The sequence below is a fragment of the Takifugu flavidus genome, chromosome 4, assembly GCF_003711565.1.
Source record: "Takifugu flavidus isolate HTHZ2018 chromosome 4, ASM371156v2, whole genome shotgun sequence".
Classification (NCBI taxonomy): Eukaryota; Metazoa; Chordata; class Actinopteri; order Tetraodontiformes; family Tetraodontidae; genus Takifugu; species Takifugu flavidus.
In genome coordinates, this window is record NC_079523.1 from 9369523 (window position 1) to 9386213 (window position 16691).

At 43.5% G+C, this 16691-nt stretch overlaps 1 protein-coding gene across 1 annotated transcript in view; it reads left to right on the forward strand.

Moving 5' to 3' along the window:
- The first annotated feature begins 358 nt into the window (after nt 1-358).
- ca16b (carbonic anhydrase XVI b) overlaps nt 359-16691 on the forward strand; it is a 69450-nt gene continuing 53117 nt past the window's right edge. The window contains 2 exon segments of the mRNA XM_057029718.1: nt 359-1068; nt 15847-15951. Coding sequence (XP_056885698.1) covers nt 984-1068; nt 15847-15951 — 190 coding nt within the window. The 5' untranslated portion in view covers nt 359-983.

The window sequence follows — 16691 nt, forward strand, 5'->3', positions numbered from 1 at the left end:
TAATGGGGCCTGGAAGGAAGCCCAGGAACTTTCAGATGGAAAAAAGGGGGTACGAATCAATGGATATCAATACTTCGATCTTCTACGGTCCCTCGAAAGGGCCCCCGCTATACCCCAATCTACAGGCGTGAGGCATCAATTGGCGCAACACGTTTGATGGTCCATTTAAAAGGAACTGGGGGGAGGGTCTTAGTGGCTCGATCCGACTTGAGACGCTCCTTCCTGGAGTCTAAGTCGTACACAAGAACCAGGTCCTGGTTCCGTTTCGTTTGCGTAAAAAAAGGGGAAAAAAGAAAAAAAATCCAAGACCCGCCTCCCCGCCCCGCACTGCTCCCGCCCCGCACTGCCTCCCTCCCTCACACACACACGCAGCCTGTCCGGTAGGATAGGACCAGCAGCCCGATCTCCCTGCCTGCCTTGCCCGCTATTCTACTTCCTGGATAGAATAATGGGACATTTGCAGCAGCACTTTCCTTCGCCCTGCGCGTCCCCCTCCGCGACGCGGACGCCCCGGACCACCACTTCATAACGAGCGCGCCTGATCAATACGATTCGACCACTTTTCCTGTAGTTAACGCAGCGATTGATCGCCGATTGACCCCCGCAACACTTCAGGAATGTCGCTATCTGCGAGCCCGCTACAGGCACAGCGGAGTCCAGCAGATCTGAAAGTGTTCTTGCACAGCCGTGGCGTGCGTAACCTTTTATTCCCCGGAGCTGGAAATCGGCCTCAGTTCCAACCGGAGGCGAAGAAATGAAGGTTTTTTAGAGAAGCAGCGACTCCATCGTGTGTCGGAGCTTTGATGCTCTGCCTTTCCTGGCTGCGGTGCCAACTTCGTCCTCAGCTTTTGACCGTGTGATTGTGTCCGTGTGTGCGCGCCTGGGATTTTTTTTTTTCTTTTAAGAGAAGAGGAGACTGCAAAAAACAGAAAAAAAACTTTGTCACCCGTTGCCTTCTTGGTACTCTCGATGAGTAATCTAACATGCGGAGGATACAGGAACCGAGTTACTGGTGGATTTTATCCCTAATGTTTTTAATCTTGCCCAAACACAAAGCCTGTCATCCCGGTAAGTACTGGCCAACACGCCACGGCGCAACAATGCAGACTAACTCAAGTATGGAGTGTTTGTCTCGGATAAATAACGGGAAAGGAGAGTTGCCTTCGCATGGAAGCCAGAACCCGGGTTCCGCTCACGGGTACACGGACACACTTTGACATCCATGTTGCGTTCAGGCTCCGTCGTTGAGCCTTTCCGCCGTGATTGGTATTGATCAAGGGGCCGGTCTGTGGCGCACCCCTCCCCGGGTTTTAGCAGACTGGTCCCAGTTATGGACCCGCTGCTCCCGTTTAACGCAGACATGTTAGCTAAAACACCGGTTATCTGTGCGGAGGACATCGTGCGCAGTCTGAAAACCGCGGGCACCGTTAGCCATTAAACATTCCGGGGTACTCTTTAACAATTTAACGCTGTTGGCTGGGTCAAAATAGGCCCGTTCCATGTCCTTGGCGATTCAGCTACAGTTTTAAGTTTCCCTACATGTTTAGACCCTTTTGGTGGCGGGGGTGTGAGGCGCGGGGGCTCTCCTCGGGCTGTCAGAAGAAGATGAAGGTGATACTTTCCCCTGTTTGCTCATGGATGGTTGCGCACCTATGAAGGGCGATGATGGCCACGGACCACAAATCCCATAATAACCGGTCCGACGTGCGACCCATCAGATCGTTGGCCTCTAAATACCCGAACTTTGCAGGACGTGTTTGGCTGATCGATTGACCTAGAAAGCGTCGGAGCTGTGCAGCCCAGATTTTGAAAGTTTACTGTGGTGCACGGTGACTCACTGCTTAGTGTTTAAATGATTAATGATGTTCAATTGGCTGTGACTAATTCTGGCACAGAAACAGAGCTAAAATTTCATCAGAAAATTATGCAAGAGATAATCTTTCCAGTTTGGGGGTTTCTCTCTCTGATTAAAGCAGGGTTTGATTATGGCCAAGGAGGAGACACAGCAGCTGATTCAGGTTTAACTAAAAATATATATAAATTCTGTTGCACCGCATAGTAACAAACCAAATTTTTATTACTTGTCACTTAAAAACAAGTGCGACTGTTTGGCCTGATGTTGCTTAGAAACAAACCATACCGGTGCATCTGGTCAGTCCTTCATACCTGTAAGGTTGATGGGTTTTTCGGCCTGTGCATAATTTGTTTTTCAGTACCTAATAGCTGCGTTCATTTGTAGAGCGGCAGGATATTTCATTTAGTCCAACATCTAATTTGCCAGTATTGTCTGACACATTTTTACAAATGTGCAACCTTTATTTTACCTTGGGATTGTGGGTTATAGTGCCACGTTTCAGTTTTGAGTGTACATTGTACCATTGATGCGCAGGCTGCAGGATAATGTGGATTTCTTCCTCTCGGCTGATGCGACGCTGTTCTGGAGTCAAGGCTGCTCAGTCTGAATGTGACAAAGATGGCAACTAAAAAAACCACAAGGCTCACCCATTCGGGTGCACTTGATAGCTGAAAAGGGTGGTCAATAGCACGCTACTGTTGATTAATAATGAACCGTTAAGGGTAACTTTCAAACGCTAAAGCAGATTACGGCTGTTTGCAACCAGTGCACATGTGAGTGGCTTGAGATTGGATCAGGTGAGGCTGAGGATGTTTCACCATCCCACACCATCGCCCCCATTAAATCCTCAAGTGTCTGATGTGCCATTGCATTCATGCATGTTCTGTCTACGTGCGCATACTTGAAGTTCCAAGGGAGAATATTAATTACAGCATTAATGATGTGTATATATATATATATATATATATATATATATATATATATATATATATATATGATGTGTCTGACTTGACCAGGTTTCATAGCTCCCCCAGTAAGAGGCTAGCTTGAACGAAGCTAGCATTGATAATAATGGATTTTGATATCCAGTAAAACCAAATGATAATATTAAAAATCTTCATGCTCGTAGTGATGATTTTCATGGTCTACTCAGCAGACACGGACCTTTAACTGCTGAGCACAGATCCTAATGTCCACAATTTTCATGTTTCACCCTATTGATAAAGCAGGTCTCACACCGTATCACACCAACAAGATACATTTTAATTAATGACTCAAATCAAAAAAATCCCGTCTGTGGGCGTCTGTTTTTTCCAAGTCTTTTTACTCTTGTGTTCCTGCCAGTCCTCTCAAAAAAGCAGCAGCGATGCTTCCAGAAGGAGCCATTTTCTCCCCAAGTCACCACCTCTGTCCCAATTCCCCTATTTTTGTGTACTTTCATATTTAGTTTGCAGCTTTTATTGCACGCGGCCTCAAAGTCCTCAACACAGCTGCGTGTTGTCAGAAGACATGTTTTTCCAGACCCCTGACACACGGCAGACAGAAAAGCATTACAGGATGACTGGCCCAGCTGCCAGAAAGTGCTGGGAGAGAGATTCAATTTTCAACCTGCAGATCACTTCAGTTGCTGCATAGCTGTAAACACCGAACTGCGGAAGCCCTCTTACTTCATTGTTGCCCAGGTTAGAACAAATAAGCTAAACGGGAATCACATTTTAGCCTCTGTGTATTTTATAAAGTTGGGGTCCATTTTTGTTCTGTCATTGCGCAAGTGTAACGTCTAGCACGGGTAAACATATTTCGCTGTGGAACTCTGGCACAACATGGTTAGTAAGAGTGGGAGCACAGCCTTAAAATGTGATCGCCTTAAAATTTAGACCACTAACGATGTTACGCTCCGGACATATTTATTTAATGAAACACATAGCAGAAATATATGTGACAGACTGTTCAACTTCCAAGCGGGATGCGTCTGCACTCTGTTATGTTTGAGTTAAAGATGACGTTAAGATAGAGGAATCGAGCAGAAGCTGAGGGCATTAACGGTGATTGGGGGGTGTTTGACAGGGAGAAATGGTCTGGACTGCTGGCGCACTAAATCTGTCTGTGCTGTCTGTCTGTGCTGTTGCCGACCAGGACAGGAGAGTCAGAAAATCCAGCACATCCCAGCACCCATACTCCATAGATTTGAACCCAAGTTTCTCATCAGTGGTGGTGGCATCAGCGTTGCCAGAGCAACAGTCATATCCAGGATTCAGGTCATTGAAAGCCTTAGATTTTAAAACAGAGGCGCTGCTAAGCTGAATAATATTGTTAAGATGTGTATGAAAGCTACGTATTCATTTTTACATGGAGCTATTAAATAATTACACTTCTTGTTTTGGGGAATTGCTTTTATCATTATGGGATTGTCTCCCAATAAGTGAGCACAAATGAGTTATTGCTTATTATTAGCATCAATATAATTGTGTATGCTAGCAGGACTCCATTTCCCATCAGGCATTAGTTCCGTTTGTGACTTGTGGCCCTTTTGCCACTGAGAGAAAGTCCCAATGACATCAGTCAGTCAGCTTGTGGGCTTTTAAAGGAGAAAGACTTTGGCTTTGACAGCCATCGTGGCCGTTTTCATTTGTGTCAACTTTTATATGAAGTAATCCCCACCAGCGTCCGCTGTGCATGGAATGCTGGTGAGCAAACATTCTGAAAGTTATTAATGAGGTCTTGATGCGCTGCTGTGCCAGCAGGATACCAGCTGTCCAAACGTCACTGGTGATGGCCGCAGCATAATTATCATCAAGGCCCCTCTCTACCTGCTCTGAGTAATTGGTTTCAGCTCGGTCGGGACCGCCGGAACACCTCAAAACCAACTTTCTACTGGATTTGAAGAAAAATCTCACAATCAAAAGGGGCCATCTTTTGTCCCTCCACCAGCTGGCAAACAGTCCGATGGGGAAGCATTTAAACCGTTCCATCCGTGCACATAATTCTGAGTTTTTCCTTTTTAGCGTGATGCTTTAGGCTTAAAAGAAGCTAATGATTGGTTTGTGTTTTTGTTTAAAGCAACAAATTAATGTTATTAGCTGGAGAGGGTTAATGAGGTTTGTGGAGTTGAATTAGTTCATATATTATTATGGTAATGAAGCAGTGATGACTGTTATGTTGTGAGAAAACCACCCGAGCTTGTGTACTTCACTAACAAATCCATGTGAATGAACTATTGTGATTTATTCCGTGCTTCACGTTAGGCTTCATGATTTAATCAAAAGGGTAATTGCAACATGACTCACAATTAATGGATATTCTAACCCCACATTTATTATTGACCATTCTTTAAAAACATGCAATTATCAAGAATCCCAATCTTATATTGGCGAGCACTTTTGAGGCTTAAAACATGTTATTTTATTCAACCATCCTGAACATTTCAAACGCATCAGTTCAGTTATTAATTGAACACAGCTTTACTTTTCACGCTTGCAGTTGAGGATCATTTCCTAGTAATTTAGCTCTGACATTGATTGCTGATTCAAAAATACAGCTTAACTTGTCTTTTGTGCAGCCTGGTAAACATCGGCAGCCTGGAATGACCTTTCTGGCATTTCCTCCGGCCATCTTTCATCTCACTTTTGACCTTAAGGCCATGCATTTAAAATCTCCACTCGCACGCCAACCATCCAACAAAGATGCAATTTCTTGGCTTTTCAACCCCATATAAGAGCTGTGTAGGATACCTGACATATGACTCAAATCAATTGTGAGTCCTGAAAATGAATAGCTGCAGTGTTAATTTTCAGAATCTTAAAATAAGACTAAATGAATAGTTTTTATATGAACTTTTGTCCAGCCAAGAAATGAAAGTACTTTATTTTCTAATATATTATTAAAAAAGCTGGTTGGGTTTAAGAAAGATTTTGTGAAACGGCACCGGTTGTGCAGCCGTTCCCAGCGCGCCTCATGGCGAACGCGGCTTATTTCAGCTGGCGTCACAAATTGCCGAAACCTGTGAGGTGGTTGTGGATATTGTTAGGAAAATGACTCTGTTGCCTTTTGTGGAGGGAAGAAAATGTTTGCACTTTGCTCAAGATGCACCCCAGCCACACACACACACACACACACACACACACACACACACACACACACACACACACACACACACACACACCTCCATAATCTCATACACACCAGCTGTTTGTGTTTCCTCATAGATTCAGTTGTGTGTTGTGATTTTTTGGTTCCTTCTCTTCGTTTAAACAAGACTCGAAGAGGATCTGTAACATTTTGGAGCGGACAGCAGCTTTTGACTGACTCTGGCTGTCGTATTTCTAGCATAATGCTGGTTTTCTACCTGTGGGATAAACCACTCCCTGTTATTTAACTCTGCTCTTCTTCTGCCTCTGGGTTTTCAAATGTAACCAGCACAGACTGATGTCCCCATGAATTAAAGCAGGGAGTCGTTCACAGTTGATAGGTGTATGTGCTGTGTGCCCTGGGCCCGGGTCCCCGGGGACTGGGCAGAACAGGAAGCCCCTCCTGCCCCAGGCAGAGGTGGATCCGGGCACTCCTCTTCAATGAACTCAATGTCTCCACCTTCGACCCTGCGCTGCAAATGATTGTAAGAGTGGCCCTCGTTTTTAAAGACAATCATAGTAATTTGACGGTGATTGTGATGAAGCTGTTTTTTTTCGTATAACTTATGCTAATCAAGAGAATCAGTCATTACTTCGCCTCTCTATGTGGGGTCGAACGCGCTGTCTTCGAGCCAAGGTACTCCAGGCTGACTACCGAGTGTTTAATCATTCAGCCGCGTCACTCAAAATCATTTCATCTGTCCGAGCACCATCCGGCTCACACACACACACACATGCAAATGCAAATGCAGAGGCGGGTTAAAACAGGAAGGAACCTGGTGCACTTATTTCCTATGATTCATGACAATAGTAATTAATGTCCACCCTCACTGAAGGACACTACTGCACTCAAGGACTCGGTCCTATCAATAAACGTCGCTCGTCCTTCATTTAGCACGCTCGCTGCGGCAGTGGCGCGACACTGAATCAGCGTTGCTTGCAGCTGGAGAGACGGTCAGTGTGGAGTGGACACAGTGGGACCTTTCTGCTCCTGGTTCTGTTGTTGTGGTGCAGCTGAACAGCCAGGGTTTGTTTTTCCGTCGCACACCAGGGAAATCAAATGTAAAAACCGAGCTCCGGATTCACGGAGCTCGGTTTTTGCCGTGAATTAGGGCGGCAGCCTCTGAACGTGTAGGATTAGACTGTAGGTTTAATCAGGCTCAAGGCGCTCACGGGTGCAGCAAACAAGCAGAATACAGATCCTGTTGCTTGGTGTTTTTAAATAAATGATCATGTTACATTTGGCGGTTCTTGAAAATGCCCCTTCTCTTGCACATAATTGATATTGAGCGTTATTCATAATTCACAACCCAGTTTTATTTCAAAATGGCATTAGGGTGATAAATAAGTGCATTTCAAGGTACAAATCAGCATAATTGTGGCGTTTGTTGAGTACGAGCTTTTGAAAACAAATGATCAAGAGAGGAAAAAATTTGGGTTTTGTTGGACATTTTCTTTATTTCAAAGTGCCAAAGAGTGGATCAGGCTAAGAAAAACCCACTTCATCACAGCAGCAGAATGTTTTCCATCAAGGGAGTACTGGTCTGATCTCTCTTGCTTTACTTGGAGACCCCCCTGCTGTCCTCTTTCTGCGATCACTGGGGGGATTATTTGTGTTTCTTGAAGTTTTCACTATTGCGCTCCACCATTAACCCCCCCCCCCCAAAATTTTGAAGGTAAAACTTTTTTGGTTCCACGAGCAGAACAAATGCACGCCTTGCGGTCAGCATAATGTATGCAACAGTTCTGGAACAGACTTTCCCAGCTATGTTTCATTAATTTCTCGCCAAATGCCCCCCATCCCCTCCACTCCTGAGTTAACACCGAGTCCCCAGGCATTTTTTTTCCCTTCCTTTTACATTTAGAGTGAGATTGATGTTGTGTTTGTTTCCCACACACACTCCGACTCTGTGCTTTCTGTTTTCGGAGGCAACTCATAAAGACTACCAGGACATGATATCCACCGCTAACACGAGTGAAAAACAAAGCCTCTTCAGACGGATCAGGCATTTGTTTTAATGTGCCCAATCACAGTATTCTCTGTTTAAAGGGGGGGAATCGTGAGGCTGCACCCTATCGATCCTCGTTGCCCCGCCTACTTATGGGAAATGCAATTGTTATTGGTTTCAACACAAATTTTCAAACCTTCCTGGAAATGCAATTACCGATGGATGTAAATACCCCCTTCCGTGCGACAATTTAATTTGTGTTTCCCATAAGACTGCGAGGAGACGGTTCTGTTTTCTGGAGCCTTCCAAAAACAAAAACTCGAGCACCCTGTGCGACGTTTTTAGCTCTACAAATTTGCGACGTGCCGCTGTTTGATGGCGAGGCGCGCGGCTCCTGCACCTGTGTTGTCGTTACTGTCGTTCTGATCCCGACGACAATAACAAAAGTGACGGCATTTACAAAGAAAAAGTTTCGATTTGTTCCCAGGTAGCATAGATCTCAGCTCATGCTCCGTTGTTATTATCACTACTTGGTATTTCTTTTTTTTGGAAAAAGAATCGGTGGAACTATCTCTGATCGCATGATGCCTGATAAAGCTACTAAAGCTCAAATGAAAGCAGGATAATGTAGAAGCTCAGGGATCTTAAAGAGCTGAAGGTACGAAACGTGGCTCAAATCTTCACATATGTTGAGGCTGATTTAGATGACAAGCTAATTTACTTTTTAGGGGGTTTCATCACTGCTGCATTAAATTGTTCAGACTTTTATGTTGCCACTGCCGCGCCCCTGTTAGGCGATGTGGATTTTGAATGCTCGCTGGCACAACCATTTAGAGCATCGACTGCTCTGAGGTATAGAGCCGCTTCTCAGCAGGTGGTCTCGCTGGTGAAGACAGTCACTGCAATGATTCCATCACCTCTGAGCTGATCTCCTCCCTTGTGTCTGAGGCTGACGGTGTCTCGTTACTTGAGCCGCTCCTTGTCACGTTCTTTAGAAGCCACGTTGACTTACGGGAAGAAGTGCACCGTCGTGAGGCTATTAAAGATGATGTTACAGAAATATCGAGTGCAATGCCGGTCACGGTTTTATTTATCATTTCTAAACTCAGCCCTCAAGTATTGATTAGAGTCTGGCATCAAAAGGCAGTTAAAGAGGAAGGGATGGGGGTTGCAGCACTTGTATGGCCCCGGGCAGGTAGGAAGGCCTGTTTGGGAGTGATGCATACTAAGTCCTGGTGCAGCAGTTGTTATTTATGGATAACGTGGAGTCACTTGGCCAGTGAGTTGCAGGAAAGGTATTTTTCATCTTCAGTAGGCAGAGGTTATATTTCCACTTCCAACATATTCCTGAACATGAATATTTCCCCTCTAAATCACTGTGGTGTAGCTGTGATAACATCCATTTACATGCTTTTCTTTTTCAAAAAAATCCTGAGCTGCTATCCCTGACCCGCTGTCAGTGTCTCCAAACACACTAGGAATTGAAAAATTTTAGTTTCCACTTATTTTCATACTCTGACAGTTTGTCCCTTTGCATTTTAGGAATCGTTTTACTCTCATTTAGCCTGTTAGCTACCCTGGCTTTGGTTCAGATAAAAGCTGATTGCTGCTGGTTTTTAATTTAACAATGCTCAGGGTGTTGCCATAAAGTGCCATCCAGCTCTCTTCTTTTATTCTATTTTACCAGCACACCATGCAGAGGTGTGCCACGGTTCAGACTGAATGCATAATTCCATCATTTCTGTATGTAAGCAGTGTCTTCCGAACAGGAAGAGCCACAGATTTGATTCATAACAGATTAACTTATGGGTCAGACAATAGAACAATAGCTAGTCTTGTTGGCTACTTATGAATGAAGAGCATTCTTTCTCGTATTTGTATTGAAGGAAGCCCAAATACACCGGGGACATCTCTCGGAGGCAGTTTTGCCCACATGCACCGTCAAAGACTGACATTTGATGTGTTTCTCGCTGATTCCACGAACCAGTGTGATGTGAGTGATGTGTTATCAGTGACTGAACTGTCCTTTGGCTTATTTAAATTTTTGAGGTTTCACAAATTAAATTATTATTTTTAACCACTGAAGACGGCCTGTCTTTTGCACTAAATAAGGAATAGTTCAAGGTGACCCGCGTGTTTTTTTTTTTTTTTTTAAATGTGGAACTGCTTGTGTAAGCGTTTCAAAGAATTACCTAAAACTTGAGCCGGATTTTCTGTCACTTCAGCATCTGCACTCTGTACCTCGATGAGGTTTTAGTGCTCATGGTTGAGCATTGGGGAATGTGCAGTTGTCCTTTCAGATATCCTGATAAATCATAAAAACAGACAGCTCCTAACATTAGCCCTCTTTTTTTAATCGAACCCTGGAAATGACCAGTTTTATTCTACACCAGTGGGCTAAATTTCACACTGCTCGATTTTTTCGGCCTACGGGTGAAGAAGCAGCGACTGCTGAAACAGCTTTTATGCTTTTAGCTGTGTAGGCCTAAATATCTGCATTGGGATTTGACTTGGTGGTTTATTAGTTTTAATGTTGATGCTTAGGCCCGCGCCTCCCTCCGTGCTGTATCTTTAGCTGATATTGGCAGTTCTCGGGATCCTGAGGTCTTGGGTGTGACTTTTCAAACTAAATTTGCTACTTCCAGAGGAATGAAAATCGCAAGGTTTTGCTCAGCTCACCTTAACCTAATTTTAACACCATGACTTGAACTGTTAGATTAATGTAAAACTCCATAGGCTGCAGTTTGAGCAATTCTGTCATGGGAGCATTAAATTTAGCGAGGCACCATCTGCACCCAGATATCTTTTCTGGGAGAACACCCTGGCTTTCCAAACATTTCCAGGCTTTCCCTTATAATGTCCTGGGTCTCATCCCAGCCGGACATGTGTTGAACACCGTTTCCAGGGATGTCTTGGAGGCATCCTCACTAAACACTCAAACCACCTCAACTGGCTATTCTTAACATGAGAGCCTCTTAGATGTTTGAACTCCTTAACCTTTGCCTGCGGCAGAGCCCAGCTGCACCTTAGAGAAAACTAATTTGAGCTGTTTTGTCGCTCTAACCAAAACTAACATTTGGAACCCGCACTAGATAAATTGAGAGCCTTGTCTTCCAGCTTGAGAGAACAATACAGCATTGGCAACAATGCAACAATCTACCAGTCTCCATTAATCTTTCCATTCTCCTATCACTCGTAAACAAGACCCAGAGACACTTGAGCTACTCCACTTGTGGCTGCAACTCTGCTGACATGGACGTGAGCAGTCCCCCCTTTTTCTCACTCAGAACCCAGCCCTCAGTAAAAGAGGTTCTGATCATGATCTTGTAGGCCCAAGGTAATGGTTTGATGAAGCCAATAAGATGACGATATCTGCAAGGAGTAGGGACGGAATCCGACGGTCACCAGACCCGACACCTTCTGCCACTTGGCTGCGCCTGGAAATTCTGTCCATAAACATTATGAACAGAACCGGCGATAAAGGGCAACCCTGGCTGAGCGTCGCTCTCACTGGAAATGGGTCTGACATATAACCGACCACATGAACCGAGCTCTCGGGGTTCAGAAATCGAAGGGCCTCTTAGCAGTGAGCCATCTACACGCACTCCCAAAGCCCTTTCTACAGAGCACGAGGAGTGGTGTGATCAGAAGCCTATGGCGCACGTATTCAGAAATCAAAACAGAAAGCCGAGCAGATATTCTCCCTGTTTTCTCATTAATGCCTCGCGGATGAGCTTTTACAGGCAGCAGCTGTCTGCTTCAGAGCTTTCAGCTGTTTTTGTAGAGTTCACGTAGCCTTTTGTGCATCAGGATTCATCCTTTTAAAAGAGGACCAGTAGGAAATGTGTAGGTTTTGGTATGATTAATTCATGTTATACAAATTCACTTGAAGAAAAACCAGAATAAATTGGGGTGGGATCAAGGGCAAAAAGGTTGTTCCCCTGAAAATAAAACTGGATTTTCTTGTCTTATTCACTGTATCCTATCCTATTAGAGAAAATGTAGATCTTAACAATATAATTTATTGATATAAAAAAGATTAGCGTTCATGGATCTTGCATATATATAGTTTTACTGATTTTTGACCCAGCGTTTCTGTTTAGAACATCATTCGAGTCAAACAAATGCATAATTATTCACATGTGCCTTTTTACAGTGCGCTCTGTGGGAGAAGTGTGATTTTCTTTTTTTTTCTTTTTAAAAAAAAAAATGCTTCGATTAAACCCTGCGAATCGGGCTATTTTCCACTGGACTGGAAACAAAGCCTGAGATAATGGTGCAAGTGCGTGTTGGCACAACAGCCTCTGTGGTCCAGTAATGATGCTGAGAGGCCTAAACGGCGCCCAGACCCGGAGGGTAGCGAGATGAATGCATCTGCGGTTTGGTGCATTTTATGCTTTTTGTTAATGACGACAAAACGGAGAATAACAATTATGATGCACTTTGACCGTGGAGTGGGAGTTATTGTTTCCAGCACACACTTCACTTGTGTTTATTGATAACAGATGAAACAAAAAAAGTTCGGCCGGGAAAGAATGTGGGCGATGCCGATTGTGCATTATTAATCCATTCAGGCGTTTAATCTGACAGATGTTGATCCTGAAGAGAAAACTGACAGAAGTTAGCGGGTTCTGGTCCCATGTCATGCTCCAAAATGTGAAATATTTATGAAGTGTGTCATAGGAAGCAAAACAAAATCTGTTCCCATCTCATTTACATGTTTGTTTACACACACAATCAATCTGCCATTCCTTGTTTACCCAGATAAGGCCAGCAATCTATCCTGAAATAATCCCCGCGGTGATTCGGAATTGCTCGTCCTGCTGTCCTTTTCGATCCCGATGCTTACATCGTTGTCGAGATTGATATTTTTCCTCAGCCCCCCCGATGAGTAATGCAAGTTAAACGCTCCTGTGGTTGTTGTTAGGCTGCTGTTTTTCAAGAGGTCTCAGGGGCTCCGAGCTTGTTGTTGAGTGTGATATTGTGGAACATAAAGCAGGGCTTAATGGTACTGTAGATGATATAACTGTCCTCAGGGCAATGAAAATCAGGAAAGTGATTTTGTTCGCCTCGACATCGGTCAGGTTATTGTTCCGGAGGTGTTGCAGAAGCCTTATTTCCCCCTGATTTTGTTAAAAAAAAAAAAGGGAAATTCAAAAGAAGATGAAGCTAAAAATCAGGAAATGGAAACCCTCTTAAATCCATCAAAACATACAAATGGCTTCTCCACATCCCGTCGCCGAGGCTTTCCTGCACTCTTTAGATGTAAATGTGTGGCATGTGGTGTCATTACTCCTAAAGAAATGTAACTCTTTAAAGATTTCTCCCTCTATGAGCTCTGCATAACCATCGGCGTTGGGAATGTACTTGTGGAAAGGTTTATGCAAGTAAAAAGAATGGCTTAAAACTCCACCAACGACTTTTAGTCGCAAATTAAATTTGACGCCCACGTTTGCAGCACCTTGCTCGGCGGTCTCTCGGATCCATTGAATCTCGCCGAGCTGCTGTTAATGCATCCCGCCCCCCCCCCACCTGCCGTGTAGAACAAGGCCATCTGAATTTTTTGGGTTGTTATATTTTATCGTCTTCAAACGCCACATCAGAGGCGCGGCGCATGTGCGGCGAGACTGCATGCAGGCTGCCTCCTCGCACCACGGCGCAGACTGTGGTGCCTCCGTCAGAGATGCTGTGGCTTCAATCCTTTGCCCACAGGGGACAGATGACATGGATGAGTGTAAACTGTTGACATGGTGCTGTCTCCTGTGTTCCCTGATCAAAGTCAGCATGGCCCTCCTGCCTCACAACCTGCCTCCGAATATGCTTCCAGTCTCTGCCACAGAGACTGCCCCCCCCTCCCCCTCCTTTTCGTTTTCATGCTTTGTGTTTACCGTATTTCCCCCCACAGTGGTGGTTGATATGTGAGAACAAAACGGTTATTTTTGACTTCGCCCGCATAGTCTTAGACCTCCCTCGACGTCAAAGGAAATTTTTTTTGGCAATCGGCAGAGACGCAGCGAGCAAACATGAAGTGCAAGGAAGCCCTTGGCTTGATGTAGTGCTTGGTTTAATTAATCCTCAGCATTGATGCAACTATTAGTAATAGCTGGGCATGTTTGTGTGTGTGAAACAGAGTGTGTGTGTGCTGATTGATGAAGCCAGTTCAACTCATTATACACTGTAAATATAGTTTAACTTCTGTGTTACCTTTAATCACATGTGTGATGTACAATTCATGTCAATCTCTCTCTATATATAGAAGAGATTGACACACACACACACACACACACACACACACACACACTATATATATATATATATATATATATATATATAATATATATATATATATATATTATATATATATATATATATATATATATATATATATATATATAAGGCACATGCAAATGATGGATGGATGGATGGATGGATAGATATTTTATTGTCAATTCACTCCATGTTTTGAACATAGAGACGAACTGAAATAGTGTTTATCGTGCTGTAAAACTGAAATGAAAAATTAAAAATGAACAGAATAACATAAAATAACAATATAAATAAGGGCTAAAAAGGGGGTAAAATAAGGTGCCAGACATGAATGTGCATATAGTGCAATACAATGAAGTGAGGTTGGTTGATAGAATAACAGTCAATAATACAGAAATTTCCCTCTATGTGCAAATTTCAAGGGTTTTGTGGAGTGCAAAAAAGTATTTCAGCAGAGTTAAGGAATAATGGAATAATGGAATTAGTACATCAGTGAATGGACAATTGAAATGTATTGTGTGTATAATGTTATAACCCCGCACTGTGAAAGAATGGTTTAATATTTTTAAATGATTTTAAATAGGCCAGAGTTTAGGCGGAATATGCAGCGTGTTGTATATGAAAATGCAGATTATGACCGCATTTGCTTTTCCTGCCGTTGCCTTTCAGACAGAAACAATCTGTGCAACCAATTGTTTGCATCCTTCCAACAACAGGAAACCAATATCAGCCAATACATTTCCCTCTCCGAATGCCACTGTGGGCTCTGGCTGCTTTAAGCGACAAAGGGAGAGAGAAAAAAAAAAAAACTTGATCGACAATGGCTTGAGCTCAACATTGTTCTCTCTGGGTGCAGCCAGCATCCGTTGCGAGGATATATTTTTCCCACTGAGATTATCGCAAGCGTGCTACTATGGATGTTCTTTCGAGCGAGCGTCGGGCGGATTGGCCCACATGATCGAGAGCATTTATATAAAAGGTGGTCTGCATTTTAAGAAATTGATTCTTGGGAGATGCACTATTATTGCAAACATGTTGACTGTCCGCGCAGTTTCTTATCTGAATGAGACATTAATGCTAATAGGCTGTAGGGTCCAAATTTAGCTGTTCACGCTTGAAATCTCTCATGTGGTGGAACAAAAAAAAGGCTCACAACAGACAACAGAAGCACCAGTTTTATATCCCTCTTTGCAAAACAGTTTTCAGATCAAGCCTTCATTATTAAAATGCTCCTCTTAGCATGCAGCACATCTATCCAAGCCAATGGGGCAGTAATGCTGCACCCGATTGGTCAAATATAAAATCTCCTCGTTCACTTTGTGTATATTACTATTTGAGTGATAATCATGCAGACTCTCAAATAGTCTCATTCACATCAAGGCCAGAGTTTGGAAAACGTCAACGATAGAACATCTCAAATGAGTGACTCAATGCAAACAGGTGAGCTCACAAATCTCTGGACGTGATCCACAAAGCACATATGAAGAAACCCAAGGTTAGAGTTCTGGCAGAATGTAAATTGGGTTTTATTATGTGCTTTTATAACTCTCACAGAGCATATAGTGCATTTATGGAGACGTTATTTATTCTGCTCGTAAATGAAACGGCCCTCTGTGGATTTTCTTATCTCTGGTTCTGTCTCCCACAGTCTCATCGGGTGGCCAACCTCACCACGCTGGAAATGGGCACCATGGGAGTGCAGGAGTAATGAGGGAGAGGAGGGCAGTCGGTGACCCCTATTGGTCTTATTCAGGTAAGCTTGCGTCTGCTTTCTGAACTGGGCTGTCTCGCCCAGTAGGAAGGTCTGTTTATAAGAAATGGAAATTGATGAATTGATTGGGCTCACTTTCTTTTATAAGTTGAATAAAAAGAGTTGAAGAAAGGCTATTTCTTTCTCTTGGTCAGGTTCCTTTCTTCCCCTTATCCAGAAGAGGATGGCAGCATCCTCCTTTCGATTGCGCCCCCAGTCCGTGCATTCTTGGAAAATCACCGCATTACCCATATTTGGTTGTGGGTAATGCGGTGATTTTCCCCGAGATTGTGAATACCATTGTTTCACACTCAGGTAGTTTGTGCTGAAGTCTATTTTCAGTGGTTATTATGGCTCAGATCGACTTGGCTCTGGAGAAAATAGATTTTACCACAGCTACTCGGCGCCATACCTTTTAATGTATTTGATTTTGAAATGACACCTGGCATGGCGCTGAATTGCACAAGCATGAGGAGTTCACACATGATTTTCCATGAGTGTCAGTTTAAAAAAAAACAGCATAACCTGTGTTTTATATCTATACATAATCTGCAATCAATACAGCAATATAGCGTGTTTAACTGTGGCTTAGCCTGGTTTTATCAGGCTGTTGTTGTTTTTCCTCTATTAGACTTAAACTGGACAGATGGGTTGTTTGTGTGTCTGCTCGGTGGAAAAACTAAGGGAATAAAAAGGTCATGTGCTAGTAGATGGATGATAAAATATATCTGTGCAAAACATTC